General features: G+C 40.9%; 1 protein-coding gene across 1 annotated transcript in view; it reads right to left on the bottom strand.

Annotated features, from left to right (window-relative positions):
• The window catches only part of si:dkeyp-14d3.1 (transmembrane protein 132C), a 244,288-nt gene that overhangs the window by 21,299 nt on the left and 199,180 nt on the right, over positions 1 to 23,809 (bottom strand). Inside the window, exon 5 of the mRNA XM_057357037.1 lies at positions 11,616 to 11,759. Coding sequence (XP_057213020.1) covers positions 11,616 to 11,759 — 144 coding nt within the window. The remainder of the gene's footprint in view (positions 1 to 11,615; positions 11,760 to 23,809) is intronic.

Raw genomic sequence — 23,809 nt, 5'->3', positions numbered from 1 at the left:
GAGAGAACAACTGATGTTATCCCCAAGCTGTAGTATAATCCATTATAGGTCATTTATGACAACCTTTTACGGTTGTATTTAGCGTATTTATGGGATAGGCTACATATATTTAACTTCAATATTTTACACCATGACGATGCTTAACATCAGGTCGAGAGCTCCCCCTGTATTACTCTGCCCTCCTGTGTCCGATAGGCTACCACTGGTGTGTGATCTGAGAACTCGCTAGTATAGATAACCGGCTTTTAAGCGTATGACTCATTTATCGATCTTTTCAAGCACATTGTGCGTTTATACGTGGCACAGAGACTAAATGAAACATAAATGAATAACTAGAGATCTAACATAACTAGAGATAATAACTAGATAATAATTAGATAATAATCTTACAACTAGATAATAACTAGAGATCTTACTAAATTATCCATTTGCACAAGTGTACATACAATCTGTTAATATGTATATTCTACTATATACTACCCTGTACAATGTCTCTTATATGTTATTATCCCCCATTTTCTGTAAAATAGTCTTTATTTTATATATGCACAATTTAGAATCTTTTAGACTGTAAATCGTATTATATTGTATTGTCATTGTGTTTAATGTCTGTACTAGAAGCTTCCAACACCAAAGCAAATTCCTTGTGTGTGCAAGCACACTTGGCAATAAAGCTCTTCTGATTCTGATTCTGATTCTCCTCTATTGTGTCAGCACAGCAGCAAAGTAAAAGCGTATTGTTTTCTGTCATGAAACGCCACTAATTCAAAACTCAGGTATCAAGGAGTTGACATAAAGAGATGCTATTTCATTATAACGAATTATTTCGCTTTAACGAATTATTATTTCGTTTTAACGGATTAGTATTTCATTTTAACGAATTATTATTTGATTAATATCTCGTTTTAACGGATTAATATCTCGTTATAACGAATTAATATTTCTTGTAATATCTCATTTTAATGGATTAATATCTCCTTTTAAAGGATTAATATCTCGTTATAATGAATTATTATTTCGTTTTAACAGATTAGTATCTCGTTTTAACGGATTAATATCTCGTTATAACGAATTCATATTTCTTGTAATATCTCATTTTAACGGATTAATATCTCGTTTTAACGGATTAATATCTCGTTATAACGAATTCATATTTCTTGTAATATCTCATTTTAACGGATTAAAATCTCTTGTAATATCTCGTTATGATGAATTAATATCTCGTTTTAACAGATTAATATCTCGTTATAACAAATTAACATCTCGTTTTAACGGAATCTGTATCTCATTATAACAAATTAACATCTCGTTATAATGAATTAACATATTTTTTTATCACTTGCGGTTCAGAGCCACCATAATATATATATACACATACATTTATATTTAAAAATATTTACATTGTGTATACATACTACTCATATTTCTTAAATATAAACTTGTAAGTATATGCCACACACATATTATATAAACAGATTTATTTTGTAATCGATTAATCACGCACAAACGATTTGACAGCACTAATACTACTTGATATTTAAATGAAATCTAACAATGCAGAAATAAACATGTATGTGTGTGTATGTTGGTTTGTATGAGTTGACAGCAACTGATTCAGCAGACCCAGATGACACCTTTTTTCGACCTCTGGAGGAATATGACGAACACTCTTCTTAAATATGACAGTCTGTCTTCTTGGTGGTGCCTTCTGACACCATGTTCTAACATTTTGCGTTTCATAAATAAAAAAACTGCAGAGGCCACACATACACACACCATCAAAGTGTGGCCAGCAGCACAAAGATAAAAGTATGACACATACACACAGCTGACAAATTTTGTGCATAACCCTTTCATATTAATAGAGCTGTCTGGCTGCTTTCTATTTGTAAAAACATTTATTCCTAGTTTCCCATCTCATAAGGAATATTTAATCTCTGCTGGTAGGGTTTGAGAATGGCATTTCCTGCATTGTAATCCTTTTACCCATTCTGACAGTTATCATTTACATTTAATTTTATATATAAAATCACAGAAAACAGACTTTATATTACAAATGTTATATTTAAAGGTCTAGTTCATGAAATGTAGCGACATCTAGTGGTGAGGTGAATTGCAACCAACAGCTCACCCCCCCTCCCTTTCGAAGCACTACGGTGGCGAAATAGGGAAAAGATGTTATGGTGTTTTCGCTTCTTTGCCGAAGGAAACAACGTATTCACGAAACACGCTGTGTAGAGCAGTTTGTCCGTTTAGGGCTACTGTAGAAATATGGATTATACACTAAATTTACACACGTCCAAATGTTGGCAACAAACCAATAAACAGAAGATAAACCATAATTAAACAAATTCAAGAGTGATATTCTCATCCCTTGCTCAACATATCAGACTATCAGAGAGCAGTAAGACAAGACCTCAGTATCAGAACATCGTGGTGTATTGCTTTCTGCACTTAGGGCTGTTACAGCTGTGAGAGTCTGTTTCATGCCTGTCTGACTGATAGAGCTGCTTCTGTCAGAGTCTTTCTCTATCTTTAGCTTTATCTCTGTTACTCTCAGAAACATAGACTTTTACAAGGCTTGCCAATATTCATATGCTAACATGAGATTAATGAAACATTTAATGGCACATTTAACACAGCTAACACATTGATCAGCGCCACCAAAAACATAAAAATGTCTGAATTTCATTCTAATTGGATCACAGAATAATAAACACGATTTGTAAAGTTATTCACTTTTAAACCACTGTGGCATTTCTTTTTAATTGGGTTTAATTGCATTGCAACTTTTAGTTCATGTAATAAATCAGTTTCTCATTCACATTAACTATGGATATTTCCAATGCTTGACATCCACATAGACAAAAATATCATTTAAAAGCTATTTGCAACTCAGCTTAATACTGTCTAGTGCAATAACTTCTAGACATTTTAAGCGTGACTCAAGTGTCCAATTGTTGTCTGACTTAAAACAACGTTATGGCAATATTTACCAGTTAAGAATTCAGTTCAAGCTTATAGTGCTTTTCACAAATATGAATTGTTGCAAAGCAGCTGAACAAAACACATTAAGAAACAAACAGACTATAGATGTAGAATAAAACAATAAAAGTGGGAAAAGTATGCATTTCAAATTTTATGTAAGATGAACATATCAACTCTGTGAACAGACTGTTATATTCACAACATAAATAATCAGGTATGTGTCTTAAAACTTTAACAGTGAATACTAAACAGGCATATCCATACATGCCAAGTGTCAATGAAATATGTAAGTACAATAGTAAACCATAAGACACCTTGTCTGATAGACCATGTAGTATCATGTTAAAGGAACAGCTCACCAAAAATGAAAATTTAATTGAAAAAATATTTGTTGTTGTGTTGAGCACAAAAGAAGACATTTGGACGATTGTTTGTAACCAGTTCTGGGGCACTATGGAATATCATACTATAGAAAAAAACTATGGTAGTCAATAGTGTCCCAGAACTGTTTGGTTACAAGCATTCGTCCAAATATCTTCTTTTGTGTTCAACACAACAAAGAAATTGATACAGGTTTGGAACAACTCAAGGGTGAGTAAATGTTGACAGAATTTTTCATTTTTAGGTGATCTGTCCCTTTAAACCCCACATGCCATTCCGTCTTAATGGAAATGGGACAAAAAGGATTAAAACAAGAATTATAAAATACATCAAGAACTTGAAATATCATCACAAAATGCACAGGAGGGAGAATGATTTGCCAACAACAAATATTTTCATAAATCCTTCATAGCTGTTGTATGGTGGACATTCAGTAGTACTGCAGCTCAATAATAATAAAATTGAATCATAATAAATAATTTTATTGTCATTCAGCTCCACATGTTAATATTGAATTGAAACTCTAAACTGCTCCTACATCACTGATAATAACTAATGCTGTACAGCTGTAATAAACTGCTACAGACACACAGACACGCCATACACAAGGCGTGATCATTAATCTCTGCCGTAGACTGTGGAATCCTCCAGCACGTTGCACATCCTGACGGTTTAGTCTGGAAAATGAACTACCTGTCAGATGTGTCCAATCAGACCTCCATCTGACCCACAAACAGCCACCTCATACACGTGTTTGGCTGAGCAGGTCTGACAGCACAATTAACCGGGTCTAAACCTACAACACTGGTCCTCAGTGGAGAAAAAAAACGAGTTTTTCTGTTATTTAATGCAGTTGTAATCAGAGCTGAAATGCATCCAAGGAAAGCGCATTCGACTTTGACTTCCCCACACTTTCATCTATTGGACCGGACGGCGTTTGACTACTAATGGGTTATCCAGCATTGACTGTCTGTGTCACTTCTTTTGGAAGAACCTGTAATCTAAACTCACCTTTTTTTATGTGCTCATCAGTTTTACCTGACTGCCTCCCAATAGGGCTTTACATCAAGTGCCGTATTAACTTCATTGAAAGGTTCTTTAGATAACAGTCCCCCCCCCCTCTCTCTCTCTCTCCCACACGTCTTCATTCTATAAGGCCTAAGAATCAGCAACATTGATTCCTAATGCGCACACACTCACACGTTGAATTGTACACAAGGGTCCTGTTGATAAATTTCAGTTTTAATTGAAGATCTTTTCACATTCCATTTTCTTTGCACACTGTTATTTTATAACCTGCGGTTATGTGGCTGCCCCCCACAGCTAAACAACGCTGACCTTAGACAGTTTTTGCTAGCCTTTGCTTTTAAACCCAGAATTTGAGATTGTGAGAGTACTTAAAACCTTCACATTATGGTTCTGGAGCCTGATAGCAATCTTGACTTGAGAGGCTTTTTCAACTCGAGAGGCTTTTTCAACTCTTATGTAAAAGGGGTCATATTACGGAGAACCGAATGTTTTATAACTCTTTTTGAATTAAAGAGTTCAATATACGTTACTGCTTCACCAGTACACTTACAGTAGACCATTTATTGAAACTAAATAGCAAAAATGTTTGCCAGATGAAGCGCAATGTGAATAATGCTTTCAGTTTTCACACAGATAGTTTTCAAATCATTGCAGAGGTAATTTACAGTACATATGAAGAGTTCATTTGCAAAAACAGATATTTAATTGTGCATTCCAAGTAATATCATTCAAACTGAAGTTTGGTTGTTTTGATTGAGTAATAATAACTAAAATACAGCTAACTAACACTACAATCTTAAAAAAGTTGCTTCAACAGGTTCTTCGATGCCATAGAAGAACATTTTGGTTCCATAAAGAACCTTCAACATCTGAAGAACCTTTCGGTTTCACAAAAGGTACTTTTTGGTGAAAAAATGTTCTTCAGATTATGAAAATGTAAGAAAGAGATGGTTCTTTAAATAATCTTTGACTCAATGGTTCTTCTATGGCATCGCTGTGAAGAACCTTTTGCACCTTTATTTTTAAGAGTGTATAAAAACAATAAAAACATGATAACATAACAAAATAATATAAATATAATATAAAGCACTTTAAATTTCCCTTTGGGGATTAATAAAGTTATCCAATTTATATACATTTGTAAAAACGGAGTTATCTGTTTTTGCAAATAAACTTTTTATTTAGAAGTCTTAAAGGAGTAGTTCGCCTTCAAAATGAAATTCTGTCATCATTTATTCACCCTCTTGTCATCAAACCTGCATGACTGACTTTCTTCTGCAGAACACAAAAGCAGATACTTTGAAAAGGTTGGTAACAGAACAGATTCACTTCTAAAACCAATGCAAGTGAATGGGGGGCTGTTAACAACATTCTTCAAAATATCTTCTTTTGTGTTCTGCGGACGAAAGAAAGTAAATTATGACTGAATTTTCATTTTGAGGGTGAACTACTCCTTTAAAGTTGCAGTACTTAGAGGGTATGAATGGCCACGTTAGACAAAATAATGGCTGTGGTGCAAAAAAACATTACAAGTGGACTTAAAAAACGAGTATTAAATTATATTTCTCTTTAAAGTCTGTGAGAGGCATGTAGTTGCTTGATTTCTTGAAGGCAAGTTTAAAGAGCGGTCTCCTTTTTTTGCTCCACACTGGATTCAACACTTCAGTTTCTGAGCATCATATCAATAATGCAAGCAGTGCCAGTCGCTTCTAGCCATATGGCAGAAGTTTGACTACAAACTGAATATAGTGTCCTAAATGTTCAAAGGTAAATACTGTATATACGTTTGTTTTAACATACTAGTTACATGGGGACATTACACAGATTTCTACTGATTTTATATCAGCCTGATGATTCTAGCCCATAACCCTTCCCCTAACCGTAAACATCACACAAATATGTCTGCACAACATTAGAAAAAAGAAAAACGTGATTGGACCGATTCATGAGCCTTTTTATTTAGTGAGGACCAGTAAAATGTTCACACAAGTGGGTTGTCGTGATAGTTCATTGGGTAAGTGAGGACAATTGGACCCTCACAAACAAAACATTCAAACAAAATGTTTAAAGAAATGTAAAATACAATTTGATTACTTATTCTCAGTTCATAAGCCTGACACGTGTGCCAAACTGTTCATTTTAATGCACAGCAGCATAAGTTGAAAATGCACACAACACAGGTTATACAGACTCATTCCATCAGTGCACACAAGAAGCACAACATTCAGTGAACTCCATCTGTCAGCCTGATCGATAGATAACTGCATGTTAGAAAAATGAGAGAAAATCACAAGACAGTCAGTAAATGACTACACAAATCGAGGATGACATGAACCCTTGAATACAAATGGAAAAAATATCAAGGTTATCTAGGTGAGAACTGACAGGATAAACAAATACTGTAAATAGCTCACAACAAGCACCTGCTCTCAACACATGGTGTTTAGGGAACGTTGAAAACACTCTTCTTTGTTGATACAAGTAAATGTCAGGCATGGAAAACTTCCAGGAATTTCAACACATTCGGGTGAGAATTGCAATTTTCAATCAAGGTCAACTGAGAAACAGTATTACATACAGATGTTGGGATCTCATCTGGCTTGTTGAAATTCAAAGAAAATCAGATGCCTTGATTTGAATGACCTTATACCTGCTAATTTGCTGAAGATTTTTTGACATGATTGATTTTTTGATGTGCTTGTGAATTCACATTTCGATAAAACAGGCTACATCAGTACAACACAGGTCGAACATGGTCAACACCATATCTAAAATCACACAAAATTTGTCAGAACAGCATGTCAATCCTTATTCAGCAGATTGACAGTCTTATTAGACAAAACTGGACAAGCTTATGACACTCACACACAGGGCCGTGCACAGACATTTTGAGGGGCAGTGGCCGAAACAAAAAAAAGGCACTTAGGGTTGGGGCAGGAGAAGACACCACACGCTCTTAGAGATGTCTTTCAACTTATGACACTGTAGCAGTCAGTAAATATGTAAATCTATATTTTATGTTGTGCTATGTAAAGGTACAACTCTTAAAACATTTATAGTAGCCAATACAGCATTTTCACGATGATTTTTCAACATTATTTGCAGGTGCAAAAGCGATATTTACATTTATGCATTTGGCAGAAGTTACATTGCATTATACTATATATTTGTTTCTGAGTATGTGCAATCCCTTGGATCGAACCCATGACATTGGTGTTGCTGTAGTGCCATGCTCTAACTACTGAGCTACAGGGAATATTGATGCATTACCAAATGATTCAATGGCTTTCACATGCTCTCCTGCTACCGTCTTGGTTACGTATGTATCCAATGAGCGAATGTATGTTGTGTCGAACCGACAGATGGGGTTCGCTCCTGAGAACCAATCATCTTCTGACTATTTGGAAAAGGCCAATGAAATTGGCGAATGAAATTTGCATGCCGGACTCCGCCCCGGACATCCGGGTATAAAAGGAAGCCGGCGTGCTCATTCATTCACCTTTTGGGCTGAGGAGCCTGAGAGCATCCTTCGACCACTGCGGTGGGTGGCCAGCATTGTGGCATAAAGGACACAACGTCTCGTTCCCTACATCAGGGAACTGCGGTTACATACGTAACCAAGACGTTCCCTTTCTGTCGGTCTCTCGACGTTGTGTCGAACCGACAGATGGGGTTCCTCTGGAAAACGTCACAGCGCTGTGCCTCGTCACAATCTCTAGCGAGGCGACGCTGGCTGGCCTAAGTGAGTCAGAAGTGAGCACCATCGTGAAATTTGTGACCATCCAGTGGAGAGATAGGGGGGTCCCAGAGCTTTTAAACGGAAAGGTGGGCCGGCCGTCACAGGCGGAGGCCTTGTTTCTCTAACAGCGAGAAGCCGCCCGGCACTGTAAGGGCCACTGGGTAAGCGTTATTTCCCCTTGGGGGAAAAACACTACAGAGACCACTTCCTACCGAAGGGAGGATATATTAGTGTAGATACCACCATGGTCTCGCCATCTGGGGAGAACTCATAGGGGGAATGTGCGGACTAAGAAGTTAACCGCAAGGTGGAAGTTCACCTAGGGAGGTCATGGGTTGCCAATGTGGGAACCATTCATGAAAATACATCAGGGTTACCACGTCTGGAGCACTAGGTCTGGTTAGAGCTATGTGGTAAATAACTCAACTATTACCCGGCCTAAGGGGGCAGGGCTGCTTTGCCCAGCCCGGCCCCCAGGAAGGTGCTTAGTGATGGATGGAAAACCTATTCTTCACACGGTGGGGGAAGAAGGGAGGCTGAAATAGCACACTGACCCACCTAGAGGGTAAGGGGGGAAGGTGCTTTCGCAGGCGTACGCCCTACCGGCCTTCGTACTTACCCGTCCACGATCCAGTGCGCCAGCCTCTGTTAGGAGACAAGTCCTCCCCTTCTGCTGACCTCCAAAACAGACCAAGAGCTGTTCAGAGCTTCCCGAGGGAGGGAGCTCCGAGGAATCGTCGGGATGAGATGCCAAGAAGTCGCCCTCCGATGCTGCAAGCGACATCTCATATTCATCACGCACTTCTGAGTACGTGACCGAGGAACACGACGGGGTAGGACCGTCTGGGGAACGGTCAGACGAGCAAGACGGGGCGCGGGCGGTCCGCGATCCTGTGGCTGACGGTTTGCCGCTCTCGGAATTCCCCATTTCACCCCCGCTGCTCGCCATCGGGGGCGGCAGGGCCGTAGCCGCTGCGGCCCCAGGATGAAAGCTGACGAGGTGGCGGCTGTCTCCAGAAAGAAGACAGCTACCCATGACCGCAACGTCTGGATCGCCATTCGCCCGCAGTGCGGGCATGACGTATCCACAAATGCTGCCTCAGCGTGCTGGAGACCCAAACACTTGAGGCAGACATTGTGTCCGTCCCCCTCCTCAATGAGCGCGTTGCATCCACGAGAACAGCGGGACATGCAACGCTGGAGATATTTGCTCTATTAGAATTAAAAAAGAAAATAACTCAAACACCTCCGGAACTGCCGAGACGCCCAGTGGAAGTCGCTGTAGAAAGGGACAGTCCGCTGCACCTCGTCGTACCGTTTCCAGCAGAAAAGTAGCTCTGTTACGATCGAGATTTGTCATCAGAATGAAGGCTCCGAAGAATAAAAGGTGAATGAATGAGCACGCCGGCTTCCTTTTATACCCGGATGTCCGGGGGGGAGTCCGGCATGCAAATTTCATTCGCCAATTTCATTGGCCTTTTCCAAATAGTCAGAAGATGATTGGTTCTCGGGGGCGAACCCCATCTGTCGGTTCGACACAACGTCGAGAGACCGACAGAAAGGGAACTGGGCTACTATTAATATGGTCTTAATAAAATGTCATTTATATGATATACTGTATGTTATAGATTACTGGTTTCAAAATAGATAATGTGAAATGTACTGCACAACAGTTACAGTGTGACAAACTGTCAGCTTTGTGAAGGCATTTTCTACAAAGTGTGCCAATAACAGCAAATTCGGTGTTATTTATATGAGATCGATACATCAATTTAATTTGAAAAAATTGTCATCATTTAATCACCCTCGAGTTGTTTCAAACCTGTAGACATTTCTTTGTTCTGCTGAACACAAAAGAAGATATTTGGAAGAATGTCCGTAAGCAAACAGATCTCATCCCCCATTTACTGCCATAGTAGGGAAAATAAATGGTGCCCAGATCTGTTTGCTTACTGACATTCTTCCAAATATCTTCATCTGTGTTTAGCAGAACAAAGACATTTATACAGGTTTGGAACTGTCTGATTTTCATTTTTTGATGAACTATCCCTTTAACCAAACGTAACTCTTTTTCCAAATGTTGCTCTGCATTGTTCTTAAGTACTGAAGCAATATTTAATGATGCAGTACAATAAAGCTAGTCAGCATTTTGGTTCTGACAGTTTAGCTGATTGTGTAATTCAGGTCATCCTGCATTACATTTTAATTTTAACTATCCATTGTTGTGGCTGCCGGCAGGCTAATAGGCTTCTGTATGACATTAATTTGAGGAAAATGATCTGAAATGCTATATGGTTCAATATTCAAATTGATGGTCATGATTCGGAAAGAAAATTGCCTTTACATCAATTTCTGAAAGTATTATCAAACCTGTATTACTACTTATGTCCTTTTTCTCATAGTCCTACACACACACACACACGCACTCACTCACACACACACACACACACACGCACTCACACACGCACGCACGCACGCACGCACGCACACACACACACACGTACACGTCTGTTTTATTATCTTCATGGGGACTTTAGATGATCCACAGTTGTGTCACTTATGCAACTTTCTATGACATCCAGCATATATATAGAGCGAAATAAGCAATCTGAGACACTCATCAGCAAAACTCCCACAGTGAAAACTGATTACATATTACTTTTCTGGGTCATGTAAAATCTGTGAATTGTATGTCTTCACATCAACCTGATAGGCTTGTCAAACACAAATTTTCATCTTTAGAAAACCCCTCGCTATCCTTTTCATGCGTAATGAAATATTATAAATACATAGACAACTCTGTGATTGGGTTTTAGCTCATATGTAACCAAGATTAAGCTGTATGCCTTAAACAGAAAGAAAATATAATGTGTCACAAAATAGTTTATTTTTAACATTAGTAGGAAAATATAATTTCCATTATAGCAGTGGCAAAAATTGAAGACGTTTAGTGATTAATACCCATCCGTCTAGATCCGTTCAAGTTCATTTCTAAAATCTGATAGTGATTGTGTGTCTCTACATGATAAACAATTATCACCTTTTTAAATCATTGTTAAACCTCACTAGGGTGTCAATTAATTTCATTACAAACTTCATTTGGGCTTTAGCACACTGATTTGGAGCTGAAACTACACAACATTGATAAGTTTGTTTGTTCATTTATTTCTGTGAAAATTATGATTTAAGAATCTTACAGCACACTAAGGAAAAACAATAAGGAACATGTATTCACATTAAGTTAATTTGATTTGGTTATGCTTGACGACTGACAAATAGCTCAATGATAGGAGAAAGACTGTAGGAAATAAATTGTCAAAAACAATGGCCATATATATGGTTGGGTAGGACATTATACAGAATTCTGACGAGGATCAGCCAATCAGAATCATGTATTTCAGAGGGCCATGTAATAACATGTTTATAACAGTAATTAATATTAATTTTTTTAAATAATACCTTTAAAACAAACACTGACCTTAACAACATCTTCATCTGTAGACTGGCACTGTACAGATTCTGACACATCTGTAATAGCACCATCTGAACCCACAGTCACCACCTTCACTGGAACGGCTACTGTCTTCCCATTCAGCACCGCTGTGTTCACAATCTCTGTTTCCTGTGACAAAACATACAAGAAACATCTGTTTATTCCACAGGTCACCGTTTATACATTAATAATGACTACATTACAATAAATCAATACACAATTTCTTCATTTGTTAATGTATTTAATTTTTACTCATTTATTCATTACATCCTTGATTAACATTTGTTGAAATATGCAAACTGCATATTTCCTGCATTCATTGATTTATTTAATCATTCGATCTTATTTTCTTTCTTCATTCATCGGTCAGTTCCTTCATTCGGTCGATTCTTCAATCATTACTGCAGGCATTCTATACTTCCCTCCTACTTCCATGTTTTATTCTTTACATTCATTAGTTCCACCCTTGTTAATAAAACATTAGGACAAAACATAACTTTTTGATTTGTATATGAAGAGTTCATTTGCAACAACAGATTAAAAAAAATGTCATAAATCATGTTTTTATTGTGTATTCCAAATAATATCAATCAAACTGCAGTTTTGATCAAGAGTTATTATAGTTTTGTTTTTAGTTTTATTAATATTTTAAATTATCTTTAATTTTTCGATTTTGAGTTTTTATGTTAATTTGAGTTACATTTTTAGTAATTTCGCTAATTATTTATTTGTTTATTTCTTATGTTGCAATAAGATGAATTAAGTAATTCGTTTTTGTTTATTATCATAATTTTAGTGCCTTAATTTTAGGCAACATTTAAACTTTTCGTTTAGTTTAAGTATTTCCAATTATTTTTAGGCCAATATTTTATTTGATTTTATTGAACAGAAACGTTTTCCAAGTTTTAATTTTAGAAAACTAAAATAACCTTGGTTTTGATTAAGTAATAATAACTAAAAAAATCCAATAAAAACATGTATAAAATGGACTCTTCATATATTTTACTTGTACATTTGATTGCCGAGTCCTCTGAATTGAGTTCCTGTAAAAACCCATAAGAAGCTATTGATTTTTTGCTAAAACAAAAAACCTCACACCATTCAAGCTCTACCTCCAGAGGGCATGGGAGAAGAATATATGAAAATAACTGAAAACTTAATTATTATTTTCATATATTTACGTATTTTATCATCCTATAAATGTATTTTTTCCTGACTATTTTCAAGATTTAAAAATACAGTCCAGATGCTGTTCAAAAGAATATAAGAGTTGCTTTGGGGTAAATTTGGAAGAGTTGCTTTCCTAAATTCCTTAATTTCTTCTTTCTTTCCAACCAAACTTTTTTCAGTACTTATTTTTCGCTTTCATCATTCATCGTTCATTAGGAAGTGCCTTAATTTCACTTTATTAAAATCCCACTGAGTGTGTGTGTGTGAGAGAGAGAGCACAAAAATAGCTTATGAACAAAGCACCAGAGCAAAGATTGAGAAGAAAGAGTTAGTGGTGCAGAAGATGGTTGGAGGAATGAAGGGAGCGCTGTGTGGAGCCAGAGGAAGAGCTTCATTAGAAGAGAAACAGCCTGAGTCCTTTACCTTTCAGCCACTGAGCCACACTGCTTCAGACAACCACATAATTGAGAGCATTACAGTCTGAGAAACTCATCCCCTATTGTGCCATCCCTCAGAGACGGCCAGACGTGGGTAATGTAGTCAATTTACCTTATTAGCAGATCACTTTCAATTAACCAATCTGCTCGCTGTAAATGTCCAATGGTGGCAGAGCGGTTCCCGCAATCAGGCGGTATTCATTCAACGTAAGCGATGTCATTCTGTTCTCATTTCGTTTTCTTTATTTTCTTCTGACATAACCCAATCTCTATGAATGCTTAATGACACGCTCATCTTACCGCCATCTCGAGAATTCTCCGCCTTATTATTTCCATTACAACAAGCGCCGCTGTCTTTCTCAGTCTTTAAACGTTTCTTATTTTAATGTGAAAAGGGTTTGAAAGAGAAGATATGAATATACATCCTGACTGATATGCCTTCTTGTTGCCCTACTGGGCTAAAACAGTCATTTTTGTAATGCTATTACAGCATGATTCTTTTCTGTTTAATTCCTGGATCTCGTCTGCAGAAGACTCTTCAGATGCTTTGATTCATTGTCTGGACTCAGATTCAGTCCTTTATGCCAAATAGGGAGGGTCACAATTCTCATGCATCGCTCTAACAATGGGCTTATAAATGTTTGAGATGTTTTTGTGGGCTAAATAATTTAAAGAGGATGGAGATTTGAAAAGGCATTTTGCTCGAATCTGGCTTGCCGTAAATGCTGCTGTGTGGACACAAATGGAAAACAAATGCAATCTTGAACCCTTAAAAAAGACATTATGTACTTTATTTATGAACCACTTTCCTCTTTGATGACATCTTGAAACAAGGTCTTGCCAGATTTAGTAAAGTTCAGGGGTAATTTTACAGCAAATCTATCCCAAAAGTATACATGAATTTCATTCATATTTATTATACATCACTTACGAGGATACTTCAACCGGATTGGTGAATCACAGTCATATATTGTTGTATAATGACCACTAAACCTTCCAATTGGTCGTTGTCCCAGACAAATGTTTTGTTTTTTTACCAAGCTATGCTTGTTTCATGTTCCTTATAGCAGTCCACAGTCTCAGTCTCACGTAATAAATAATTTAATCTCAAATCAATGTTGTGTCGTTTTATTTCTTTATTTACTTACTTGGTAAATAGTTTTGTAATAAACAGGATAATGCATGCCATGTGTTCTGACTGGCTGACTGTACATTATTTTTTAACACACACAATGTCAATCACTTTTATGTTGGTTAAAGTCCCTGTGGCATTAAAATGTACAATTCCCATTTTTTAATGGAATATTGCAGTGTTTATTATACTGTAAATAGCTTATAAAATGTCCAGTGTGTAATTTTTTGGAGTATCTATTGACAGAAATGCAATATAACATACATAACTATAATGAAGCGTTATGTTTTTATTACTTTAGAATGAGCTATTTCTATCTACATACACCGCGGGTCCCCTTACATGGAATTCATCATGTTGTTTCTACAGTAGCCCTAAACAGACAATCTGCTCTACAGAACACGTTTAGTAAATACTTTATCTCCTTCGGCAAAGATGCGAAAACGTGACAACATCTTAGTGTCAGCCACAGTAGTGCTTCAAAAGGGAGGGGTGGAGTGAGCTGTTGGTTGCAATTTGCAACCTCACCACTAGATGCTGCTAAATTTCATACACTGGACCTGTAGCTGTAGTTCTGCCTGTATCTTATTTAACCTTGGTCTACAACATCAAAACCACAAGGGGAAATACTTCGTTCATACATCTCTAAACACTCTCTCACTCTCTTTACATGCTCTATCCCGAAAGCCCATAAGCCTCGGTTTGCCCTCCTGCAAAGATCATTGCACATGATGGGCCAAATGGCTGTGGATATTCAGACAGACCCAGTCTCTGTATATATATATACAGTGTGTGTGTGTGTATTTTTGTGCACATTTCTTGGGTTTGGAGCCTAACAGCAGGCTAAAAGCAAGCAGCGGGACATTAGCTGCTAGGAAGAACGAGATCACGGCATGCTGGTAATAAGCCACAGTGGGACACCGGTAAAGTGGAGAGGTGGCTGAGATGGCCATAGCAATCAGACCCATCCACAAACACATACACAGCTATTATCAAAGTTGCGGGGTCTGGCATGTTGGACTGTTTTCAGGCCTCTTCCCTGATGGGCTTTAACAGGGTGGATGGGAAGCATGCCGCAGGGCAAGCCCAGGAGCTAACGGAGGAATTTATGAATCAAGCTTACACTCAAGGACATCACAGTCAGATGCTGAGTTTAGCCTCTTAGGGCTGCTTTACTTTCTTTTGTAGACCTTGACGAGAAAAATAATGGATTTTTTGAACTGTTGTCTATATCAACAATATCAATATCATCAATGAACTTATAGTAAATAGGATATTTGCAACGTTCACACCAATTGACATTTACGGGGCTGTATATTGATTAAAAAGATTATAAATTAAATTCATTACATGATATGCTGAGTAATCAACTTATAGCTATTAATTTCATATATAAAAAACGGTGATCCTTCAAGCTTGTATTGCTCCCATGGCTGAAAAACCCTGTATTACAATATATACAAACAAGTCGATTACTCATATTTGAACTGATTCTGTCATAATTAATTAAAATAAGAAGGTCTGAAGCTGTATTAAAGGCAAACGGCCATCCAGCACCTTATTAGCAAACATACTGTATGTCACCAATACATTATGAAAAATTCAAGTTCAACATAATATGATGCACTTACTTACAAAAGCATACACTATATTGCCAAAAGTATTGGGACGCCCCTTCTTATGAACAGGTTTGAGTGCTTTACTCATTTCCATGAGCACAAATCTTAATGCTACAGCATATAATATATTCTAGAAATGGTCCCCAGAAAATTTCAGAGAAACGAGAGACAGCAAAAGTTGCAAAATTCTAGTGAACATTATTACAGTTTGATTTCTACAAACTGTTATCTTTAAACTATCACACTTACTATTTGTCTAACAGTTTAAATGCTTTTTTACACAAAAAATAGACATGTAATTTAGTAAGGGGGTCCCTCGTGAAATGTTATTTTATTTGGGGGTCCTTGGCATGATAAAGTTTGAAAATCCCTGTTCCAGAGAATTGTGTGCTTCTACAGTAATGTTATAGCAACAGTTTGCACAGGACCCTTTCCTATTTCAACATGAAAATGCATCTGTGCTTTATTGCTTGGTATTTCTGACTGTCTGTAGTAAATAAGAACAAGTTAAATAAGATTAATTTAATTAATATCTTAACAAGAAATGTTTACCTCATTTGTAAGTCGCTTTGGATAAAAAAAGAACTTGTGTGAAAGAACTTGCCTGGTCTGCATAAAGCCCAGTGCTGAACCCAGCAGACCACCTTTGAGCCAAACACTCATCACCCAAACCCATTAATGACTTGTACACAGGGTTACTGTCATTTCAGAACAGAAAAAGGCCCTTCCAAAACTACTGCAACAAAGATGAAAACGAAATTCTTTAATATGGTATTGTATGGTATATCATCAATATTTGTTTTAATTGGAATTACTGGAATAGATAAAATGTTTATTAGAAGGGGGTGTCCCAATGTTTTTGTCCATATAGTGTATGTCCAGTATTTGCAGGTCAAAAAACTCACAACTCAATTCAACCTTGATTTTAGTGATGACACAAGTGCAAGTGTCTGACCATACTGTATATAAAGTCACAATATTTACTTGTATCAACTGGTTTTAAACACAGTTTCTCCACACAGCAGAGACAATTTATTAACTCTTATTGACTCAAATTGTCCTGTTCATACAGTAGACAATAATGTTTTACAATGGCAATTACTAAGTGAAACAGGCAAACAGTCCAGAGAGTCAAATGGAATTACAATTGACACCAATTAATTAACAAATTAGTTTGAGTTTATCATCACACAGTATCTCTAATAATTGACAGGGCAGAGTGGCTATGCATGACAGACCACTGTTATCCACTGCTGTATCATTTACACATCACAGATGAATTCACTTTCAGAATTCAGTAATTCAGTTAAAGAATACAATTGTCTCTTCTGTTACACACGTTAACTTAAAGTGATAACTTAAAAAAAACTCACCCTCATGTCATTCTAAACCTGCACTGAAAAAAATAACTTGTAGAATTTACTTAATAAAATCCTCTTTACAATTTGCACAAAATTTTCATGATAACATTTGCTGCTATAATTCAAGTTCTACATCCTAGCAAGAATAAAGTAAATTCTACTTATTAAATACAAGTAAGAAGAGACTGGTGGTCTCTGTACTGGCATTTGCACAGTTACTACTCGATAAGTGACTTTATAACTGTTATCGTGCCTCCCTCAGCCTATAGGCACAAGCACTGCTCTTCTGAATAATGGTAACAACTGAAAAAAACCCACACTTAAAAATAATACCAAAACTCTCCTAAATCTCAAAGATAAATCAACAAAAAACACGAACAAGTCTTTCTTTTTACTGAAAAACACTTAAAATGACAGTCAATCTGGAAAATTAATCTCCTAATGCAGTCATGTACAAAGCATGCTGGGAACTACAGATCAACTGCCAAGGTAGGTATACTGTATCTATAACAATTATTTATGTACTAAGTAAACTTAATTTGACCAATTTAAATGGGTGTAACGTAATAAAATTGAGTTGGGTTTACTTACTAATTTCTTCAATTAAAATTACTCAAACAAACCAAAATTAGTAGATTTTAAAACTATTTTTTGTTAAAAACAGGAACATAACTATATTAAGTATATTTTAACAATTTCTTTTCATAAAATCTATACTAAGGCACATAATCATTTTTCTCTTTCTGTCGGTCTCTTGATGTTGTGTCGAACCGACAGATTGGGGTTCGTCTTGAGAACCTATCATCTTCTGAGTATTTTGAAAAGGCCACACTTGTGGTCCATGAGAAACTCCTCTGGCCGAACCTTGCGCAGATGAGTAACGCCGAGAAGGTCCGCTTTCTCGACGCACCCGTCTCGCAAGGGGGGGCTGGTTGGTGATTCTGTCGACCCGCAGTCCTCGACAGTAAAGAAGCAGACAGAGGATATCAAGCATATCCTCCCGCGCCGCAACTTGGCCGTCGAGTCCCGTACACCGTCTGCTTCCCAGCAGCCCTGGTCCTCTTCGACGCCCTCCGGTTCTGGTGCTCCCACTCAGGCGGCCCCCCGGAAGAGACATCGAGGAGGAGACCATCGCCCCGTCAGCAGCCGCGGCAAAAGCAGTGGCCCTCATGGGAAGACACCGGGGAGATCAAAAATACCATCGGGCCTGACCCTGGGGCCTTTCCACGCCGGGTGGTCGGTCCGGGACACCTGCCCCGTCCCCAACGGCCCACTCGCTTATGAGTTCTCTCTCTCTCTGGGTGTGTATCACAGCCGCTCTCACCCTCTACACGACGGTGTTCGTCAACTCGACGTTGCGTCACGGCGAGACCCAATGTCGAGGATAATCAGTAGCCCTCAGCACTCTCAATCGACAGTGCGTTGTGCTACATCATCGCCAGGCAGGTAAGTCAGCAGAGCCGATCTCCTCCCCGGGGGCTTCCCCACGGCAAGGAATCCGCACTGCCAGTTATTGAACCACCCCCTGGGACGTCGATGAAGCAGATCATACTCCTAGCCCCGGTCTCTGTCCCTGGGAGCCTGACTAGAGCCCCCAACCCATCACGGTGGCTACGGGATACGATCCGTCTCGGCTACGCGATACAATTTACCAGACGCCCGCTCGAGTTCGGGACATCCTCTTACCTCAGTCAGAGGCAAGGAAGTTCCCGTGCTTCGGGCCAGGGTCACCACCCCTCTGGCAAGCGATCGTGCTCGTCCCTCTGGCCGAGATGTTCAACGGGTTCTGCAGCCCGTACTTCATCGTCCCCAAAGAAGGGGGTTGCTAGATCTGCGTACCCTGAACAGGCACCTACTCAAGCTGCCGTTCAGGATGCTCAGGCAGAAGCGCATCCTGGCGTCTACCAGACGTCAAGATTGGTTCATGGCAATCTACCTGAAGGATGCTTACTGTCATGTCTCGCTTTCGGGCGGGCGTATCAGTACAGAGTCCTCCCTTTCAGTCTGTCCCTGTCCCCACGAGTCTTCACGAAGACTGTGGAAGCCGCCCTCACTCCCCTCGGGGAGAGAGGTGTGCGGGTACTAACTATCTCGACAACTGGCTCATCTGGGCACACTCGTGAGATCTGTTATGTACACACAGGGACCTGGTGCTCCGGCACCTAGATCGGTTGGGACCTCAGGTCAATCGAGAAAAAAGCAAGCTCTCCCCTGTGCAGAGCATCCTCTTTCTCAGTAGGGAACTCGACTCTGTCTCCATGACAGCGTGACTGACTCAGAGCACGCTCAGTCAGTGTTGAACTGCCTGAAACACTTCAGGCAGTCAGCGGTCCCCCTGAAACTTTCAGGGGCTCCTCAGTGGGGGTGGTCCCCCTCAGGTCGATGCACATGCGACCACTCCAACACTAGCTACAGAGACGGATTCCCTGGAGAGCGTGGCACACTGGCAGCAGGCGTATGGTCATCACGCCTTTCTGCCGAAGCACCCTGACCCCCTGGTCTTCAATGACCTTCTTGCGGACAGGGTCCCCCTACGGCAGGGGAAAGGCGCATCGTGGTGACGACGGTTGCCTCCCTGCAGGGTTGGGGTGCCGTGTGCAACGGGCACACAGTGTCGGGGCGGTGGACGGGCCCCCGCATGCGTTGCCATTTCAACTGCGTAGAGTTTTTAGCTGTGCTACTTGCACTGAAGAGGTGGCAACCTCTCGTGCAGGGCAAGCACGTGCTGGTCCGGCAGGACAGCACAGCTGTCGTGGCGTTATTAATCGTCAGGGTGGCATTCGCTCACGGCAGCTAACACGACTCGCCCGACGCCTCCTCCTCTGGAGTAAGCAGGTGATCAGCTCCCTGGGAGCAGTTCGGCCAGGCACAGGTGGACCTGTTGCCTCCCTGGACTCCTCCCATTTCCGCTTTGGTACTCCCTGACCGAGGGACCCCTCGGCACGTATACCCTAGCGCACAGCTGGCCGCAGGGTAAGCAGAAGTACGCCTTGCCCCCAGTAGCCTCATTGCACAGGTCTTGTGCAAGGCCAGGGAAGAGGAGCATCAAGTGGTACTAGTTACGCCCTATTGGCCTAACCGGACTTGGTTCTCGGAGCTAAGGCTCTTGACAACAACTCCCCCCTGGCCGTTCCCCCTAGCGAAGGACCTGCTTACCCAGGGGAAGGGGCACGTTACGGCATCCCAGGCAGACCCCTGGAACCTCCATGTCTGGACGGGACGATGAGATCCTGAGTGGCCCACCCCCAGTGGTTGGGACATCACTCAGGCTAGGGCCTCGGCCACTAGGTGGCTGTACACCCATAAGTGGCACCTCTTCTCGTCCTGGTGCTCTTCTCGGTGAGAAGACCCGTGGAGTTGCTCGATCGGGAACAGGCTGTACCTTCCTCAGGAGAGACTGGAGAGTAACCTCTCCCCCCTCAACACTGGGAGTGTATGTAGCCGCTACAGCCGCTCATCACGACCCAGTTGCTGGGAAGCCTCTGGGACAGCACGACCTGGTCATTAGGTTCCTAAAGGGCATGAGAAGGCTACCGCCTTGTCCGCGCTCCGTACCCTCTTACGACCTAGGCCTCAAGAGGCCCCCCCTTCGAGCCCCTCGGAGCTGCCACTCTTTCTCACCTCACGATAAAGACGGCTCTCCTGATGGCGCTCACCTCCAAGAGGGTAGGTGACCTACAAGCACCCTCCGTGTCCACAGATTGCCTAGAACTCGGGCCCGGTGATTCTCGCGTTATCCTGAGACCCCGGCCCGGCTACGTGCCCAAAGTTCCCACCACTCCCCCTAGAGACCAGGTCGTGAACCTGCAGGCACTCCCCACCGTGGATGAAGAACCAACCCCTTCCCTGTTGTGTCCAGTACGTGCACTGCGCCTCTACTTGGACCGCACGCAGAGCTTCAGTAGCTCTGAGCAGCTCATTGTCTGTTTTGGAGGTCAGCAGAAGGGGAGGACTGTCTCCAAACAGAGGCTGGTGCACTGGATCGTGGATGCCGTCGCTACGGCATACCGATCTCAAGATCGCCCCTGCCCGTTAGGAGGGAGGGCACACTCCACTCGGGGCGTAGCCTCCTCATGGGCACTGGCTCAGGGCGCCTCTGGCAGACATCTGCAGAGCTGGGGGTTGGGCTATGCTCAACACCTTCGCGAGGTTCTAATACCTACGCGTGGAACCAGTGTCAGCCCGCGTCCTACAGGGCAACGTGTAGGACCGGCAGCCGGTAGGGCGTACGCCTGCGAAAGCCCTTCCCCACTTCCTTAGGTGGGTCAGCGGCTATTTCCGCCTCCCTTCTTTCCCCACTGGGTAAAGAACAGGCATTCCATCCATCACTAAGCACCTTCCTGGGGGCAGGCTGGGCAGAGCAGCCCTGCCTCCTTAGGCCGGGGAACAGTTGAGCCATCTACATAGCTCTAACCAGACCTAGTGCTCCAGATGTGGTAACCCCCCCCCGTGGGCGGTTCTGTCTGATGTATCCTCATGAATGGTTCCCACCTCGGCAACCCATGACCTCCCTAGGTGGACTTCCACCTTGCGGTTAACTCCTTCAGTCCGCACATTTTCCCATGAGTTCTCCCCTGATGGTGAGACCATGTGGTGTCTCCACTAATTCCTCCCCACGGTAGGTAGTGGTCTCTGTAGCTTAGGGATAATGCTTACCCAGTGGCCCTTACGGTGCCGGGCGGCTTCTCGCTGTTAGAGAACTAAGGTTTCCGCGTGTGACGGCCGGTGGCAGGGTCTTCCCACCTTTTCGAAAAGCTCTGGGACCCCCTACCTCTCCACTGGACGGTTACAATTTCGCGCTAGCGCTCACGTCTGACTCGCCCAGGCCAGTCAGCGTCGCTCCGCTAGAGATTGTGACTCGGCTCAGCGCTGTGGCGTTTTCCATAGGAACCCCAATCTGTCGGTTCGACACAACGTCGAGAGACCGACAGAAAGGGAACGTCTTGGTTACAGATGTAACCTCAGTTCCCTGATGGAGGGAACGAGACGTTGTGTTCTTTTATGCCACAACGCTGGCCACCTGCTGCAGCGGTCGGGGGATGCTCTCAGGCTCCTCAGACCAAACGGTGAATGAATGAGCACGCCGGCTTCCCTTTATACCCGGACATCCGGGGAGGAGTCCGGCATGCAAATTTCATTCGCCAATTTTCATTGGCCTTTTCAAAATACTCAGAAGATGATAGGTTCTCAAGACGAACCCCAATCTGTCAGTTCGACACAACGTCTCGTTCCCTCCATCAGGGAACTGAGGTTACATACGTAACCAAGACGTTTTTCAGTGTGTATGACTATCATTCTTCTGCATTACACACAAAAAGATATTTTGTAGAAGGTTTGTAACCAAACAACACTGACCCCCGTTGACTTCCATTGTATGGACACAAAACCACTGAGACATTTCTGAAAATATCTTCTTTTGTGTTCCACTGAAAAGTAAGTCATATACAAGTTTTAAATGGCATAAAGATAAATAAATGATGAACTATCCCTTTAACAGCCTTTATTGAAACTGAAGCGCAATTTTGGCATTTAAACGGGATGTTTACTGATGTTTTAGGTATCCCAGTTTTCACGTGAATTTAATTATAAACTATCACACAAAACAACAGGGTGTGCATTCAATTTCTTTATTCTTTTAATCGTTGTTAATTTATGTTTTGAAATGCACAACATTTCTAAAACAAACTCCTGTATTCAGGAAACCCTGTGCTAAGTATTTCCTTATTAGAATTCTGCACCACTATTAAACTTTAAACATTCATATAACAGAATGAACTCTGGGAATTAAGAGACTTCAAGCAGGCGCCCTCAAAAGACTCAAAGCCACTGCATTACAGAGCTGTGCAGAAGTCCAGGTACCGTTACCCCCCACAGCTTTACAACTGTTTGCTCATTCATGCATCCCCGTCAGGTGTGGGATTCAAACCATCAAAGCGAAATCTTTCAGCTTTATTCTCTGTTTACACACGGGTGAAATATAATCTGCCACTAAAACGTGGTGGAAATGTGGTGGAAAAGGGCACGCGGCTTCTTACAATATTGACCATGCAGTGTCTTAAAATTGCAGACAAGCTTGAAAACCTTAAAAACAAATAAACATTTCAACCACACGGGGCAAGTTACTTTGCACAGGCTATACAATTAATTGACCAAGATGCCTTTAAACCGGCTGGGTCTTACTGCCAATATCTTACAAAGATTTCCTGAATAGTATCTCATTACCGCAGATCGACCTCCTCTATTACCAACGGAAAGCACCAAACTCGTAAAAAGGCCGAAATCCATTTTAAAGCGAATGTCTTAAAGCAGAACAAGCCCTGCCAACTAATAAGCCATGAACTGAAAACTTCTAGAAAAACATCTACAAAAAGACTTCTACAAAATAATACGGTGGGAAATGAATGAAATCTTTCAAAAACTAGACTTTGAATTTAAAATTGGAGCTCTTTTCAGACCGCTT

This window comes from Triplophysa rosa, linkage group LG17 (assembly GCF_024868665.1).
Source record: "Triplophysa rosa linkage group LG17, Trosa_1v2, whole genome shotgun sequence".
Classification (NCBI taxonomy): Eukaryota; Metazoa; Chordata; class Actinopteri; order Cypriniformes; family Nemacheilidae; genus Triplophysa; species Triplophysa rosa.
This window is presented reverse-complemented; position numbering and strand designations above follow the sequence as displayed.